Source organism: Canis lupus, chromosome 29 (assembly GCF_048164855.1).
Source record: "Canis lupus baileyi chromosome 29, mCanLup2.hap1, whole genome shotgun sequence".
NCBI lineage: Eukaryota > Metazoa > Chordata > Mammalia > Carnivora > Canidae > Canis > Canis lupus.
The window spans coordinates 15,079,336-15,098,153 of NC_132866.1; the positions used below are offsets into that span (position 1 = coordinate 15,079,336).

The following is an 18,818-nucleotide window of genomic DNA, read 5'->3' on the forward strand; positions in this document are numbered from 1 at the left end:
TGATAGGGATTGCATTAAACGTGTATATTGCCCTGGGTAACATTGACATTTTCACAATATTAATTCTGCCAATCCATGAGCATGGAATATTTTTCCATCTCTTTGTGTCTTCCTCAATTTCTTTCAGAAGTGTTCTATAGTTTTGAGGGTATAGATCCTTTACATCTTTGGTTAGGTTTATTCCTAGGTATCTTATGCTTTTGGGTGCAATTGTAAATGGGATTGACTCCTTAATTTCTCTTTCTTCAGTCTCATTGTTAGTGTATAGAAATGCCACTGATTTCTGGGCATTGATTTTGTATCCTGCCACGCTACCGAATTGCTGTATGAGTTCTAGCAATCTTGGGGTGGAGACTTTTGGGTTTTCTATGTAGAGTATCATGTCATCGGCGAAGAGGGAGAGTTTGACTTCTTCTTTGCCAATTTGAATGCCTTTAATGTCTTTTTGTTGTCTGATTGCTGAGGCTAGGACTTCCAATACTATGTTGAATAGCAGTGGTGAGAGTGGACATCCCTGTCTTGTTCCTGATCTTAGGGGAAAGGCTCCCAGTGCTTCCCCATTGAGAATGATATTTGCTGTGGGCTTTTCGTAGATGGCTTTTAAGATGTTGAGGAATGTTCCCTCTATCCCTACACTCTGAAGAGTTTTGATCAGAAATGGATGCTGTATTTTGTCAAATGCTTTCTCTGCATCTAATGAGAGGATCATATGGTTCTTGGTTTTTCTCTTGCTGATATGATGAATCACATTGATTGTTTTACGGGTGTTGAACCAGCCTTGTGTCCCGGGGATAAATCCTACTTGGTCATGGTGAATAATTTTCTTAATGTACTATTGGATCCTATTGGCCAGTATCTTGTTGAGAATTTTTGCATCTATGTTCATCAGGGATATTGGTCTGTAATTCTCCTTTTTGGTGGGGTCTTTGTCTGGTTTTGGAATTAAGGTGATGCTGGCCTCATAGAACGAATTTGGAAGTACTCCAGATTTCAGGTTGTACTACAAAGCTGTGGTCATCAAGACAGTATGGTACTGGCACAAAAACAGACACATAGATCAATGGAACAGAATAGAGAACCCAGAAGTGGACCCTGAACTTTATGGTCAACTAATATTCGATAAAGGAGGAAAGACTATCCATTGGAAGAAAGACCGTCTCTTCAATAAATGGTGCTGGGAAAATTGGACATCCACATGCAGAAGAATGAAACTAGACCACTCTCTTTTACCATACACAAAGATAAACTCAAAATGGATGAAAGATCTAAATGTGAGACAAGATTCCATCAAAATCCTAGAGAAGAACACAGGCAACACCCTTTTTGAACTCAGCCACAGTAACTTCTTGCAAGATACATCCACGAAAGCAAAAGAAACAAAAGCAAAAATGAACTATTGGGACTTCATCAAGATAAGAAGCTTTTGCACAGCAAAGGATACAGTCACCAAAACTCAAAGACAACCTACAGAATGGTAGAAGATATTTGCAAATGACATATCAGATAAAGGGCTAGTTTCCAAGATCTATAAAGAACTTCTTCAACTCAACAGCAAAGAAACAAACAATCCAATCATGAAATGGGCAAAAGACATGAACAGAAATCTCACAGAGGAAGACATAGACATGGCCAACATGCATATGAGAAAATGCTCTGCCTTACTTGCCTTCAGGGAAATACAAATCAAAACCACAATGAGATACTACTTCACACCAGTTTGGGGCAAATTAACAAGGCAGGAAACAACAAATGTTGGAGAGGATGTGGAAAAGGGGAACCCTCTTACACTGTTGGTGGGAATGTGAACTGGTGCAGCCACTCTGGAAAACTGTGTGGAGGTTCCTCAAACAGTTAAAAATAGACCTGCCCTATGACCCAGCAATTGCACTGTTGGGGATTTACCCCAAAGATTCAGATGCAATGAAACACCGGGACACCTGCACCCCGATGTTTATAGCAGCAATGGCCACAATAGCCAAACTGTGGAAGGAGCCTCGGTGTCCATCGAAAGATGAGTGGATAAAGAAGATGTGGTCTATGTATACAATGGAATATTACTCAGCCATTAGAAATGACAAATAACCACCATTTGCTTCAACGTGGATGGACCTGGAGGGTATTATGCTGAGTGAAGTAAGTAAGTCGGAGGACAAACATTATATGTTCTCATTCATGTGGGGAATATAAATAATAGTGAAAGGGAATATAAGGGAAGGGAGAAGAAATGTGTGGGAAATATCAGAAAGGGAGACATAACGTAAAGACTGCTAACTCTGGGAAACGAACTAGGGGTGGTGGAAGGGGAGGAGGGCGGGGGGTGGGAGTGATTGGGTGACGGGCACTGGGGGTTATTCTGTATGTTGGTAAATTGAACACCAATAAAAAAAATGATAAATGTCAATGTATCTTATGCTCCTTTCTACACTTAATTTTTATTTAAAGCATATCTTTTTTAAGTTATGTAGTTAGGATAATGTTTTAATTATAAAATTTTCTTAATATTTTAAAAGTAGGAAATGCTCTTTTTAAAAACCTTTCCCAGAACATCAGTGCATAACACACACAGAGAAATCACAAGCATACAGCGGAATGAATTATTAGGAAGATAATAAACCGATGACCAACACCCCAATAAAGAAATAGTAATTTGCCCATTCCTCCCTCCTTGATGGTAGCTATCATGTTGATTTTTAACATCATAGTTTGGTTCTGCATATGTCTGAACTTCATACAAATGAAATCCTACAGTATTTATTCTTTTGTTCAACACTGTTTGTGAGTGACATCTATATTGTTCTTATAGGATTGGTTTGTTCTTTTGCATTATTCCATATTTTTCCATTAAATGACTATATTCTCCATTCCATTATTTTAGGTATTTGGAATATTCTAATGTTTTGACTACTTAAAACAGGCCGCTATTACTATTTTTACATGGCTTTTGGTGTAATGGAAAGTATGTGTCAATTTAACTTTAGAATGTAAGTCAAACTGTTTTTAAACTTGTTGCTCCAGTTTCTAGACTACCAGAAGTTTTGAGAGTTCCACATCCTCTCCAAAATTCGTTTTTTTTTAATTTTTAGCCATTGTGATGGGTATATGATAAGCACTATTATGTTGTGATTTGTAATTTGCATTCTCCAATAAAAATTAAACTGAGCATATTCTTATGGTCACTCAAATGTCCTTTTTTGTGAAGTGCTTGTCCAAGTCTCTCATCATTTTACAGGGAAGGGCTGTAATTTCAGACCACTTTATTGATTTATATGAGTTATATATTCTGAATATAAGACCTTTGTCCTTTATGCAGGTCATAAATATTTTATACCACTGTATTGCCTGACTTTTTATAATACTAAGGATATCTTCTGATGATAACAATTTTTTGTATTACTGTAGTTTAATTTTATTGTAGTGCTTTGTGCCACGTTCTATGCTGGGAGGACAGAGAAAAGGAAAAGGCAATGGCGATTGTCTTGGCCCTCTGGTAACCACAGCTCTATCACTTGTAACCACAACTCTATCATAAGTAAAGGAAGATTGCCCTCCCTTGGAGATTTGGCTCTTGCAGCTTCTCATTCCAGTCAATGTTACTGCAGGATTGCTTGGGATTGGGGGTGAGTGAATTAAAGAAAGAGAGAAAAAATGGGGGAAGAGTCTCCACTACTTGCTCTGGCCTTTAAGAATTTCCTTTTCCATGCCCTACTCAGAACTAAGGGATATTTCCAGGAAGTTTCTTGTCTAGACCTGAGGAGTCACTCTCGGGTTTCAGCCTGCATTAATTTTCAAGTCAGGGGATACCAGGAGAAAATAATAATAAATTCCCAAACAGTTCAGTGGCACTTTGAATTTTGGTCTTCCCTGATCTTCCTGCTGATACTTTTCAGAATTATCAAATAGCTACCCATACATTTTATCCAGGTTTTATAGTTGAAATCCAGTGCGAGGTAAAAAGAGATGTATGTTTACTTAGTGTTGCCTGGAACTGGAAGCCCTATGGTGAATGAGCGCTGGCTTCAACTTAAAGTCACTAACTGCATTAGCCTTAACAAGAGTCATTCTTTCTTTTGAATCCTTGAAGCCAGGCACTAGTTGATTTCTCCTTTCCAGCTCTGGAGGCCCTAGATGGCATCTTTTTCCAATATAAGGCTGTTTCACCTACCTTAAAAATCTGTTCTTTAGTGTAGCCACTTTTGTTAATTATGATAGCTAGATCTTGTAGCTATGATAATTTGCTGCAGCTTTACATCAAACTCAGTGGTAAAAAACTAAAAGTGTTTCCCATAAAATAAAAAATGGGGGGATGGCGCCTGGGTGGCTCAGTTGGTTAAGTATCTGATTTTGGATTTCAGCTCAGGTCATGATCTCAGGGTCCTAAAATCCAGGCCAATACTGGGCTACCCACTCTGCAGGGAGTCTGCTTCAGATTCTCTCCCTCTGCTCCTCCTCACACTGACACACACACACTCTCTCTCTCAAATACATATATATATGTATATATATGTGTGTATATATATATACACACACACACACACATATATATACATATATGTGTGTGTGTGTGTGTATATATATATATAAAATCAGGAACAAGTTTCTGTTTTTGCTACTTCTATTCAACATGGTAGTGGAAGTCCTAGATAGAACAATTGACAAAAGAAAAAAAAAAAGGCATCCAAACTGGAAAAGAAGTAAAATTATAACTGTTTGCAAATGAAATGCACATATAGATAGAAAACTCTAAAAATTCCACAGCACAAGAATTTATAATTAATAAACAAATTCAGGGACACCTAAGTGGCTCAGTGTTTGAGTATCTGTCTTTGGCTCAGAGCATGATCCCAGAGTCCTGGGATCAAGTCCTGAATCAGGCTCCCCATGGGGAACCTGCTTCTCCTTCTGCCTATATCTCTGCCTCTCTCTCTCTCTCTCTCTCTCTCATGGATAAATAAAATCTTTTTTAAAACCCCACAAATTCAGCAAAGTAGCAGAATGCAGAGTTAACACATAAAAACCAGTTGCATTTTTATACACTAACAGTAAGCCATCTAAAAAAATTAAACACCTCCATTTACAATATCATCAGAAAGGATAAACTATTTGAAAATTAACTTAACCAAGTTGCTGACTCATACAATAAAAAAGTACAAAATATTGCTGAAAATAAATTAAAGACAAATAAATAGAAAGTCACCTTGTGTTCATGAATTTGAAAACTTAATACTGTTAAGATGTTGACACTATCCAAAGCAATCTACACATATAATACAATCCTTACCAAAATCCCAACAATTTTTTTTAAAAATTCATCTGAAAATTCACATGGCTCCTAAGGACTCTAACTAGCAAAAATAAATAATTTAAAAATTAAAAGAAAATAAAATCTTGAAAAAGGACAGAGTTGGAGTCATACTTCCTGATTCCAAAACTTACTACAAAAATATAATAATCAAAATGTGGTAGTGGCATAAAGACAGACATATAGCCCAATGGACTAGAATAAAAAGCCCAGAAATAAACCTTCACATATGAGGTCAAATGACTTTACAAGGGTGCCAAGAGCATTCAATGAAGAGGTGATAGTCTTTTCAACAAATGGTGCTGGGAAAACTGGATATCTAAATGAAAAAGAATGAAGTTAGACCCTTATCTAATACAATACAAAAAAAAAAAAAAAGCCTCAAAATATATCAACAACCTAAACACAATAGCCAAAACTATAAAACTCTTAGAAGAAAACACAGGCCAAAAGCTTTAAGATATTGGCTTGGCAATGATTTCTCAGATACAACAGCAAAGGCACAGGCAACAACAGAAGAAATAGATAAAATAGACTTCATAAAACGTAAAACCTTTTATTCATCAAAGGACACTATCATTAGAGTGAATGCAAGATACTTAGTGCGAAGAAATAAGTGAAAATAATATATCTGACTATTCATCAGGGATTAATACCTACGATATATAAAGAGCTCTTATCATTCAACAAAAAACAAAGAACCTGATTCAAAAATGGGCAATGAATGGACATTTCTACAACGAAAATATATAAGCAGAAAATAAGCACATAAAAAATGTTAAACATCACTAATCATTAGGGAAATGCAAATCAAAACCACAGTAAGATACTACATCACACCCATTAGGATGGCTATCACATACATAAAAAAAAAAAAATCACAAATGTTGGTGAGAATATGGAAAAACTGGAACCCTGTGAACAGTTGGTGAGAATATAAAATGGTGCAACTACTGTAGAAAATAGTATGAAGGTTCCTCAAAAAATTAAAAACAGAATTGCCATATACCCAGCAATTCTAGACAAAGAAAATATGGTATATACATACAATGGAATACTATTCAGCCTTGGAAAGGAGGGAAATTATGATATATGTTACATTAGGGATGAATCTTAAGAACATCATCCTAAGAGAAATTAGCTAGTCACAAAAGGAAAAATACTATATGATGCCATTTGTGTAACGGACTAGACTAGTCAAAATTACAGAGACAGAAGGTCAGAAGGTCAAATAGTAATTGTCAAGAGTTCAGGGAAAGAATATGGGAAAGTAGTATTTAATGGCATAGAGTTTCAGTTTTGCAAGATAAAAAGTTCTGGAGATGGATAGTGGTAATGGTTGCATAATAATATGAATGCACTTAATATCACTGAATTGTTCACTTAAATATGGTTAAGATGGCAAGTTTTATGTGTACTTTATCATAATAAAAAATTTGAAGGAAAAACACAATAATTCATAAGAAAAATTTAATAATTCTAACTTGTTTGCACCTAAAGCCATAATATTAAAATGAAAAAATATAAAGACAAAGTTGACAAATGCACAAGTAATAGAATGACACAGTAATAAATCTCACTTAATAATATGGAGATGGAACATGAACACTGAAAAAGGACATACAAGAAAAAATAACAAGTTTTATCTAATGAGCCATCTATAAAAATCTTGAATGCAATGATTTAAGAAACCCAAAACCCATTCTTATTAAGCAGGTGGAACATTTACAAATGTTGATCATATATGTGACAACAGAAAAAAAAATCAACAAATACCAAAATATCATAAAGATCTTTTACTGACTGAAGACAGGCTAATAAAAAAGATACATTGAAAAAATCCTACTCATTTGGAAATCCAAAAATAGACTTCTAGATAATTCATGTGGAAATCATAAAAGAAATTAGAAAATATTTTGAAATACAGAATGATAAAAATGCTATATATTAAACTCTATGGAATACAGATGAAACAGAATTTTTTTTAAAAAAATGGTAGCTTTAAATGCATATATTAAAGTCATATAACTAGAAATTAAATGAGCTTGATTATGTTTTAAATAAAAAATTTGGAAAAATAGGGACGCCTGGGTGGCTCAGCAGTTGAGCATCTGACTTAGGCTCAGGGTATGATTGTGGGATCTGGGATCAAGTCCCACATCGAGCTCCCTGTATGGAGCCTGCTTCTCCCTCTGTCTGTGTATCTGCTTCTCTCTCTTGTGTGTGTCTCTCATGAATAAATAATAAAATCTTTTTTAAAAAAAATTGGAAAATCAGAGAGCAAACCCCCAAAAAAGTAGAAGTAAAAGTAGAAAAGAATGAATTAGAAAACAATAAAACAATGGATTAAAGCCATGAAACTGGTTTTTATTTTTAGTTTTTTTGATTTTTTTTATTTGAGTTCGATTTGCCAACATATAGTATAACACTGAGTAAAATCCTCAGTACCCATCAAGTGCCCCCCCAGTGCCCATCACCCAGTCACCCCATTCCCCCACCCACCTCCCCTTCCCGTACCCCTTGTTCAATTCCCAGAGTTAGGATTCTCTCATGTTCTGTCTCCTTCACTGATATTTCCCACTCATTTTGTCTCCATTCCCCTTTAGTCTCTTTCACTATTTTTTATATTCCCTGTATGAGTGAAACCATGTGATGATTTTCCTTCTCCAACTGACTTCACTCAGCATAATACTCTCCAGTTCCATCCATGTTTAAACATATGGTGGGTATTTGTCATTTCTAATGGCTGAGTAACATCCCATTGTATACATAAACCACATCTTCTTTATCCATTCATCTTTCGATGGACACTGACGCTCCTTCTACAGTTTGGCTATTGTGGCCATTGCTGCTATAAACATCGGGGTGCAGGTGTCCCGGCGTTTCATTGCATCTGTATCTTTGGGGTAAATCCCCAACACTGCAATTGCTGGGTCGTAAGGCAGGTCTATTTTTAACTCTTTGAGGAACCTCCACACAGTTTTCCAGAGTGGCTGCATCAGTTCACATTCCCACCAACAGTGCAAGAGGGTTCCCTTTTCTCCGCATCCTCTCCAACATTTGTGGTTTCCTGCCTTGTTAATTTTCCCCAGTCTCACTGGTGTGAGGTGGTATCTCATTGTGGTTTTGATTTGTATTTCCCTGATGGCAAGTGATGTGGAGCATTTTCTCATGTGCATGTTGGCCGTGTCTATGTCTTCCTCTGTGAGATTTCTCTTCATGTCTTTTGCCCATTTCATGATTGGATTGTTTGTTTCTTTGCTGTTGAGTTTAATAAGTTCTTTATAGATCTTGGAAACTAGCCCTTTATCTGATACGTCATTTGCAAATATCTTCTCCCATTCTGTAGGTTGCCTTTTAGTTTTGGTGACTGTATCCTTTGCTGTGCAAAAGCTTCTTATCTTGACGAAGTCCCAATAGTTCACTTTTGCTTTTGTTTCTTTTGCCTTCGTGGATGTATCTTGCAAGAAGTTACTGTGGCTGAGTTCAAAAAGGGTGTTGCCTGTGTTCTCCTCTAGGATTTTGATGGAATCTTGTCTCACATTTAGATCTTTCATCCATTTGGAGTTTATCTTTGTGTATGTTGAAAGAGAGTGGTCTAGTTTCATTCTTCTGCATGTGGATGTCCAATTTTCCAAGTGCCATTTATTGAAGAGACTGTCTTCTCCTTCTACAGTTTGGCTATTGTGGACATTGCTGCTATAAACATTGGGGTGCAGGTGTCCTACTGTTTCACTGCATCTGTATCTTTGGGGTAAATCCCCAGCAGTGCAATTGCTGGGTCATAGGGTAGCTCTATTATTAACTCTTTGAGGAACCTCCACACAGTTTTCCAGAGGGGCTGCACCAGTTCACATTCCCACCAACAGTGCAAGAGGGTTCCCCTTTCTCCGCATCCTCTCCAACATTTGTTGTTTCCTGTCTTGTTAATTTTCACCATTCTCATTGTGGTTTTGATTTGTATTTCCCTGATGGCCAATGATGCGGAGCATTTTTTAAAAAGACTCTCAATACTGTCAAAGCTCTTACATGGCTTATCAAGAAAAAAAAAATGAAATAGGAAAAGAGGCAAAACTCACAATGAAAAAGGAGACATAATTCTAAGATAAGAGAAATTCTAGAATATTAATTTTGGAAAATATATGGCAATAAATTTTTAAAATAAGGTGAGATAGACAATTTCCTAAAGAAAACTGCCACCTGTGTTAAGAAAAAATAGAAGTCCTAGGGGCACCAGGGTGGCTCAGTGTTTGAGCATCTGCCTTTGGCTCAGGTTGTGATCCCAGTGTCCTAGGATCTAGTCCCACATCGGGCTCCCTGCATGGAGCCTGCTTCTCCCTCTGCCTGTGTCTCTGCCTCTCTCTGTGTGACTCTTATGAATAAATAAAATAAAATGTTTAAAAAAAGAAAAGAAAAAATGGAAATCCTGAGGTGTAAATATTAATGAAATTTCATAAGAAACTGAAAAATCTATCCACAAAAAAATAAAACCATACAAAACCAAACTGAAAAGCCTTATCGAATACATATCGTATTATAGGGTGGTTCTACCAAATCTTAAGGCAAGAGACAAATCTATTGTGCCAACCATTAAAATTTACCTTACTGATCACTGACTACAGACAACACAATTCACCAAGAGTACCAACAACTGCGCTCTGAAATCCATTGCCCTGTTCACTTCCATGCTTCCCAAGGATGGTCTCTAGTCAATGACTGAGCATTGCAAAAAAAAAAAAAAATGACTGAGCATTGCTGTGATGACAAAGCAGGCCTGATCCTGAGAGAGGCAGAACCTGATGAGCGATTTGGCTTTAGGAGTGCACTGAAATCTCAGGCTCTTTCACTCAACTTCCCTTTCTTATGCTCTACTTCACAAAGGTCAGATCAGCACTGCATGTTTAATCCTGTCTTGGTGTCTGCTTCTCTGAGGACTTGTAGTTTGGGTAATAATGAGGTTAAAAAAAAGGAGGGGATTTGAGACTGGCTCACTTATTCTTTGACAGGTTAAAAGAACACTATCAATGTTGGGAGTGGGGCATGGACAGTCTCTGGGAGAATACTTCAACTGCTAAAACTTTCACCAGTGGGAACCTGGGAAAACTGCCTTCAAAAGAGACTGGGTTAGCTGATTACTGCTATGTTGTATTATATCAGCACTGTGATAACGAGACACTGAAGGCCCTTGACAAACATTAGCAACTAAATATAAAACCTAGAGAGTCCCTCTCCTAGCTTTCACTGAGGCCCTTATCTTTGACACTGGAAAAGCCAATATGGATGAACAGCATGCTGATGATCTAGCCGTTAGAGCTGCAAAGCCCAAGATTATCAAATGCTCAGCTAGACCAGTTCTTTCATGCATAGACAGGGCTGTGGTTGGGAAAACCTTGCCCTTGAAATATGGGATAGGAATATTTAGAATGGAATATAGAGATGAATGCTTCTGAGCATGCTTCTGCTGGTTCTACAACCCCCTTCCATAGTAATAGAGGCAATAGACATGCCCCTAATGAGCTGCCACCTCCTACTCTCCTGCTTGCCAGACTGATAACTAGGTTTGTTTGTTTAAGCATTTATTTATTTATTTATTTATTTATTTATTTATTTATTTATTTATCAGAGAGAGTATGCACGTGCACAGTAGGGGGAGAAGCAGAGGGAGAGGGACAAACAGACTGCACATTGAGCACAGAGCCTGATGCAAAGCTCAATCTCATGACCCTAAGATTATGACCTGAGCAGCAATCAAGAGTCAGATGCTTAGCCAGCTAAGCCCCCCAGGTGCCCCATAACCAGGTTAATGAAAGCATAATACATCTTGGCCTGATAAGAAAGGGAAGCTATTATATACTTAAAAGAGCTATAAAAATAAGCTAGAGTGTACTGGCAGGAACTAGGGGAGTATGACAGGAATTGCATTTTGGTGGTGTTTAATCAAGAAGGATAGCAGGTAAGACTGGATAAACAAGAACTCATGAATTTCGGTGCATATTCTCAGGACCACAGGAAATATAATTCCTTACTGAGGACTCCTGAGGATGAGATAGGCAAAACTTGCTGCTGGAGTGATTCTTAGAAACCTAGAAAAAACAACAGCCAATTGAAAGTAATGGAAATGTCCTAGTTGCCCAAGCAGATGGAAGAGAAGGGAATAAAGAAGCCAACAGAGACATTGAATGTGCTAGAAAGGGTATACTATGTAAGGGCAGACGAACTACCAGTAGATTATGTTCCAGGGGACACATCCTTGACCAAGGCCACTAGAGAAAGAATACACTGATGAGAGGGGCATCACTTCACTAAGAAGTTCAGTGGTGACTTTCTTTTGCAGACCAGAGCTGATGAGAGGCAGTAATAGGGTTAGACATTGAGTAATGGGGCTTCAAAGTAAAAGATGCCAGGTGTCAGGACTTAACTGACAAAATCCAGAGCCCACAATTATTACCATAACGATCAATAAGACTGTTGGAGGAGACAAGGGGGTTGGCCCACAAGGAGCTGTGGAAATGATTAAAAATGCCTGGCATCCTTAGGGGTCAAATAGGTGGGCAGCCAACAATGGTGCTATTTAGCATTTAGTTTATTTTAAGTAAGAATGAGGAAACAACAGGCTGAGAATTGCTGGTCCAATAGAAAAATCATGGCATTCTGCTCAGTTCCCAGATGAGCTAATTTACAAAGCCAGATCCCCATTACAGAGCAGGGGAGAAGAAAGGACATCTTGAAACATCTTGAATAGTCTGCAAAATGATCCCCAATGGGACCATTGTATGATCCCTACCCATATTTGTGTATATTTGTGTATATATACAGGTATATTCACAGTAATATATACATTACAAGAGGAATAAGTAGATATTAAACACTGGGTAAGAGATGATGACACATATTCAAGGACTAAAATCTAGTGGCCCCTTGTTAGATTTGGAGTGTCCTCAGGAGTCATGCAACAAATTTTTGCTAAATTTTGGCTCACAGGGGACCAACTGTGTCTATGGATCCATCCAGTGATAATTTCCCCAGTTCTTAAGTATATAATTAGAATTTATGTACAAAGTGTTTAGAATAACCTGTACATTATATCCCTGGCCTGTGGGGTAAGATCTGTCATGGTGAGAAAAACCACTTAGGCAACCTCTAAACCCTCTATCTCGTTAAGATGGTAAATCAAAAATATTATGTCATCCCAGTGAGATAGTGAAAATACATACCACTACATATTTTAAAAGGTCCAAGGGCAGTGGTCCCTACTGTATCTCCATTTAATTTACCAGACTTAACTTTTCAGATTCATAAAGACTTCCTTTTCCACTTTACATACCAGACAAAAACATTTATTTTTAAAATAACTCCCTTCCAGTTTTCTAATCATTTAGTATGCTATACTACAGACTCACAACAACCACAAAATCATTTAATTCTACATATGAAAGGACTGAGATTTTCACCTACTAACTATGAGCTTTCTGATGGTATAGAAAGCTAAGATCAAAGCCAGGCTATGCCTATAAATGATCTCCCTAGTACTTGCCCAATCATGTTTATCCCAGAACTATGCCCAATATAGAGGTTAAAAACTGACAAGAGTTTGTGAACTGGCCTCTATCGAATCAAGGCTAAACTGAAAAGCTGACATATTCACCTCTGCTACATCAGTAACTCCGTTAGAAACAGCAACAGCAGTTATAGTGGCCTGACTGAAGGATGTCCATACACGCTGACCTGTTTAAAACTCTTAAAATTTAGCAGTGGCTTTATTTAAAAAAAAAAAAAAAAAAAAAAAAAAAAAAAAACTTTAAAATAGTCTATCCATGTTTTTTCTTAACAATGAGATAATTTTAAAACAATCTAATTTACATTTCCTACTGAAAGAAATTTAAATGACAAAAAAGCACATCAAATATATTTTATCTCACACAACAGGTAGAATATTTTATTTCACTTTGTCCATGATGACAACATAATAAATAGGATCATCTCTAAGACATGGAACACATTAACACTAGCTTTCTTTTAGTTAATAAAAAAGCTATTGAACTTAAATATGCATACAAATTCAAAAGCTTAAAATAAAACCCTAAACATTTAATAATTTACATATATATTCAATTTTGTGGATTTTTATACAGAGTTGAACTTTTCAATATATTTCCATCCATACTCTTCTGCATCAAAAAACAGTTTTATTTTGATGCTTTAATAATGCTTGTTTTATTCTAACTTCTAATACTTTCCAAAAACATTCTATAACCTAATAAAGAGCCTCAAAATCCATTTATACTCAGAAGTACAAAATCATAAAACATAATATATTTGTTTCCTCATTTCATTTTTAAGGGACAAATTTAAAATATGCATACATACTTAGTGATTAATATGTTGATAGCATTAAATTCTGGAAATCACAACTTCTAAAGGGAAAGAGACAAACACGACTGTTTTCAGAGCAAAGCGACCAACATGACAAAGGTTTCGATAACAGAAGAGGATAAAGAAATAGGGAATATGTAAATTGGAAAAAAGTTTAGAAACTGAAGGGCTATATAGATGGAGATGAGAGATGAGGCTTGCTCTGTGTTGAACCATATGGATGAATGAGAGGTGATATTATGGGGAGACAGATTTCATCTCAATTACAAAGAACAATTAGTTATCTGAAGATAGAAAATGCTATCTCAGGAGATGGCATGTTTTCATCATTAAAGGCATTCGGGCATAAGCTAGATGAGGGGTTGGGCAAATTATGTCCACAGGCAGAACTCAGCCCACCAGCTGTTTTTGTAATAAAGGTTTATTGGAACAGAGCCACTCCCATTTGCTTCCTTATTGGCTATATCTGCTTTAGCACTATAGCAGCAGGTTTGCATATATACAACCGAGATGGTATAGCCCACAAATCCTGAAATATTCCCTATCTGGCTCTTTATAGAAAATGTTTCCTGACCCTGTGGGGAAGGTAATAGGAATTCAAGTATTGTATGGGTGTCTAGACAAGATAACCAATAATGGTTACTTTGGCACTTAAGAAAGTGCTTGGCATATCATCTATGTCAAGGATTGGGTTGTATAGGTTTCTTCATGAAGTACAAAGCAACTCAGCCAATTTGGTAAGTGGAGGTCAAAATTCATACTGCACTCTATAAAGCTGTATGCTACGATCTAGGGCTATGTCTGCCAAAGGAGAACACATTTGTCTAATTCACATAAAGGCACTCAGTGGACCAGTACAACCTGTACGTACAATAATCATATTAACAAAAATAACATCCCTTCCTATCCAGATGACCTAAGATAACATAACATCTGTGTTATCTATCACTGACACACTTCTCCCAATCCAATGTTTCTTTATTTACATCCTATGGAAATAATAATAGATGTTCCCTGGAAAGAATTTTTATAATTTGGGAAATGCTGCAAACTCTACCCTCTCCTTTAGAAAGATACATCACAAAGTAGCACATTAAAAACTCTAAGGAGGGCCAACTTGATGCCTCAGTGGTTGAGCAGCTGCCTTTGGCTCAGGTCAGGATCCTGGATCGAGTCCCACATCAGGTTCCCCTCAGGGAGCCTGCTTCTCCCTTTGCTTATGTCTCTGCCTCTCTTTCTGCATCTCTCATGAATAAACATAAAATATTTTTTTGAAAAAAAAGTGAAAACTCTAAGAAAAAAAAAAAAACTCTTGTAATGTCAGTGGTAGAAGTAATATCAGCTATAAACAAACTAAAAGAGCCCTATTTTCCAAAGTTGTTTAATTATAAAATCTTTGTATGAACTTACTGCTAATACCTCAGATAACTAATGTTCTAGGGAATGATGCTCTATTCAAAATCATAGTATTTCCAGATTTGAAGCTCATTGAGGAGAGAAAATACATTCCTTACAGATTTTTAGCACATTGCTAAACATATATGATAATTACCTAACAAATAATTGAAATTATTTAATTCTAGAAGATATACCTAATCCAAGGTGAATATATTGCTAATTTCATTAATGAATTACTTATGTGACAGGAACATAGTTATCATCTTCTTTTCACTGATTCCATTAGCAATTAAATAGTACAATAGCAAAATCATCTTGAAAAATATATTTCAAGTATGTTTCCTCTGCTGTATAGTATATATTTAAGCATATAAAACTATTCAAGACACACCACTTATATTCAAGGTTAGAGATTTGATAAATTACCTAACAGATTGGTAGAACATTATCAGAATATAGGTTTAATAAATTCAAAGTCAGTAAAAGCAAATTACCTGAAGAAGGTGACAAAAAACTGCACAAGATCCATGATTGTATTATGTTGTGAGAATGCAATCTGAAAAATCAAAATAAAAGACAATTTGAAACCTACTCAATATATGTTCTTTTCCAGTATTGGTGGTGATGTTTCATGGCATTTGTACATACAATATTTTTAAACCATCAAAGGATTTGGATCACTACATTATAAATCATATACGCTGAAATTAGAACTTCATCTAGTACACCTAACAAATTTAACAACCGTCAATGAGCACTTCTATATAGGCTATTACATTAAATGGTTTTTAAAAACTATTACAAAATTACCTCAAGAATGTAGGCAAAGTTTCATGTGCAATCCTATGACATATTAAATGTGCCTAACTAAAATATGCAAATGAGATTCTTCATTGAATAATGATCACATTTTCTATTAATACAACTAATAATTTCTTGTATGCCAAAAGAAAAATAAATTTCAACTCTATTAAAGAAACAGGATATGTTTTTCCCCATATATTTTTGTCTAGAGAGGTTGCATGCAGCATGCATACAATTATTTTATTATACTCTACTCAAAAAATAAAATGTTGCTCATTTTACAATTTCATGTTAATAAGAAATTATTTTTGAGAGGTGAAACTAGCCAATAAGGTAAAGTTGTTTTACATTTCTGCTAACATAGAGACTATACTGTAACACAATTCTTCAGTAAGTACTACATAGGTATATTAGTCAATAATACGGTATCTGAATAGAGAATTTCTGATTTTGAAATCACCTTTTCACTTACTAGGTATAAATATTTTGGATAATTATTTATCTATGTCTTGGTTGTCCTAAATGTGAAAAGTAATAATAAAAGTACCTACTTCACAGTGCTAGAGGAAAGATTAACTGAACTAATAAAAATTCTTGCCATAATACCTAGCATATAGTAGGTATAATAAATATTTTATGCTTTTACATCATGTATTGAGCAATGGTCAACATAAGTGAATTTTCCCAGATAGCTGAAGCTAAACCACTAAGTTACTGAAATCTTTTTCCTTTAATAATCTTTTATGAAGATCATTCAAAAACACGGAAGTGAATTTCCATTTCCAGTACAAATGGACTAACAGGGATGAGAAATATCGCCTCCCTTAAACAACTAGAAAACTATACAAAGTATATCACACACACAAAAAAAATCAGACATTGGACAAAAGATATAATCCAAGAGTAAAGGAAAACGAAAGAGATGAGCCTTACAATTATCCCAGCTTTCATTGCGAAGAAGTAACACTAAGGAATTTAAATGGCATTTTAAATAAGAAAGACCAGTATTTCTTATATAAAATAAAGAAGTATAGTCAGTTGAGAAGACAGTTAAATTTTTGGCATATACATTATGGCTTAAATATAGTGACATTCATTTCCAAAAAGCTTCTAAGCATTTGAAGAATTACAAAGCACTTATACAGAGACTGAGGAAAGATAATTGCTGTAGGAGATTGGTTATAGGTGAAAATGTCTTAAAAGATTTAAGAAAAAAATATCTTTTTAAGTGGAAAAAATACAAATGAATTTTCTCCCCAGGTGACTATCCATGAGAGTACATTTGAAACAGATATTACCCTTTCTGCGTCCACATAACTAAGTACCTTGGAACAAAAATCATGTTTAGAGACAAATAAGCGAAACACTGACACAGATGAAAATATCTACAATATCTTACTTTTTCCCAAATAATATCTGAATAAAGTAGTAATTAAAAGAAGAGTCTCCAATTTATAACCATGAACTTCAATTATGTTACCTATCTATACCTATTAATATAAAAGAAAAGAAGAAAGTTTTCATAATAGATATGAATGATATTTTGACTCCAGCTTGTATGTAGAGGATAATCTGGGATTCCACTACCAGAGGGTGATGAGACACCTAGACTTTCCAAATTAACACATTTTCTAATTTGTCACAATGATAGCTGCAGTTGTTCACAAATTAAGTTGCAATGTGATGATTGAACAAGAAGTAAAGTACTGTTTGGAGACCTTGACCAACTTTTGTTACAGATAATACTCTACTACCTTTCACAATGAGGAGTATATGACGGCATAGAAACTGATGGGGGAGGTCTCTGTCAGAAACTATATCTGAAATTCAAACTGCCTTAAAAATAGAAGCAAGTTATGCCCTAAAGTAACTAATCTGTTAACATAAATGCACTCAAGAGTAAATGCAGACTTAGCACAAGCAATCTCTGTACTCAGCATATCATCTGGATGCTAGAGCTCCAAGTTGAAAAGCATTCCATTTCATTTGTTCAAAAGGAGAGTCAGCAGGACAAAGTGTTGTGAAAATCTTTTAACATTTTTCTCCCCCTGAGACTTTCTATAGGAAGTTCTACAGGAGACAGCCTCTGGAAAACACTATGTCAGATAGTTCATTCTCAGCCAAAGATGTAATAATCAGATTGGACTGATGTTAGAAATGGAAGGCAGATCTAAGGATGATTAGGTATTATCAATGAATAAGGCCCAGCAGACACTAATTCAAGCAAATTCCCTCATATAAAGTGCCAATTTATTCATCCAACAAATATTTCACTTCATATCTACTATATTCTGAATACCATATTAAGTTCTTAGATGTATCAGTGAAAAATAACATCAAAATTCCTAATGGTGCTGATGACCGCAGACAAAAACAGTAATAATAATAAATTATATAATGTGTTAGAACTTGGTAAGTGCTAATGGGGGAAAAAAACATTAAAAGCATCCTATTTTGATTATATTGTGTGTCAACTATACTTAACTTTAGAAAGTATCTTATTTTCTATATTTACATATGTAAGACAGGGAATCCACTCCTTGGTGTCTAAAAAGTATGTGGAAGTGCTGAGAAGAGACAGGAGGAAAGGTAAGAGTAGCAGAGAAATATAAAACATAGCATTAGATTCAATGTATCTGGCTGTCCTCAGTTTTTCTCTACTTAGAACAGAATCCAGCAGTTCTAGGCCCTTTCCAATGAAACTGGACAGCCCACAGGGAAAGGAATAAGAAGACAGAGAGGGGGAACCATTTTAAGTGATGTTGAGCATTTGTCTTCACATGGCTGGCTCCTTATTATCCAGATCTCACCTAAAATAACACATTTCTCTAAAACACTCTCTGAAGTAGGTGCTGTCTCTTGAACCTACTTCTTTTACACTTCAGTCTGAAACTACCTTATCTTAATGGTTGATCATTAGTTAAAATGTCTTTCTCCACTAAAA

At 35.7% G+C, this 18,818-nt stretch overlaps 1 protein-coding gene across 2 annotated transcripts in view; it reads right to left on the reverse strand.

The window, feature by feature from the left end:
* Positions 1 to 18,818, reverse strand: part of ATRNL1 (attractin like 1) — a 784,866-nt gene that overhangs the window by 418,071 nt on the left and 347,977 nt on the right. For both annotated transcript variants that reach the window (XM_072805187.1, XM_072805188.1), the window contains exon 25: positions 15,565 to 15,626. In XM_072805187.1, coding sequence (XP_072661288.1) covers positions 15,565 to 15,626 — 62 coding nt within the window. The remainder of the gene's footprint in view (positions 1 to 15,564; positions 15,627 to 18,818) is intronic.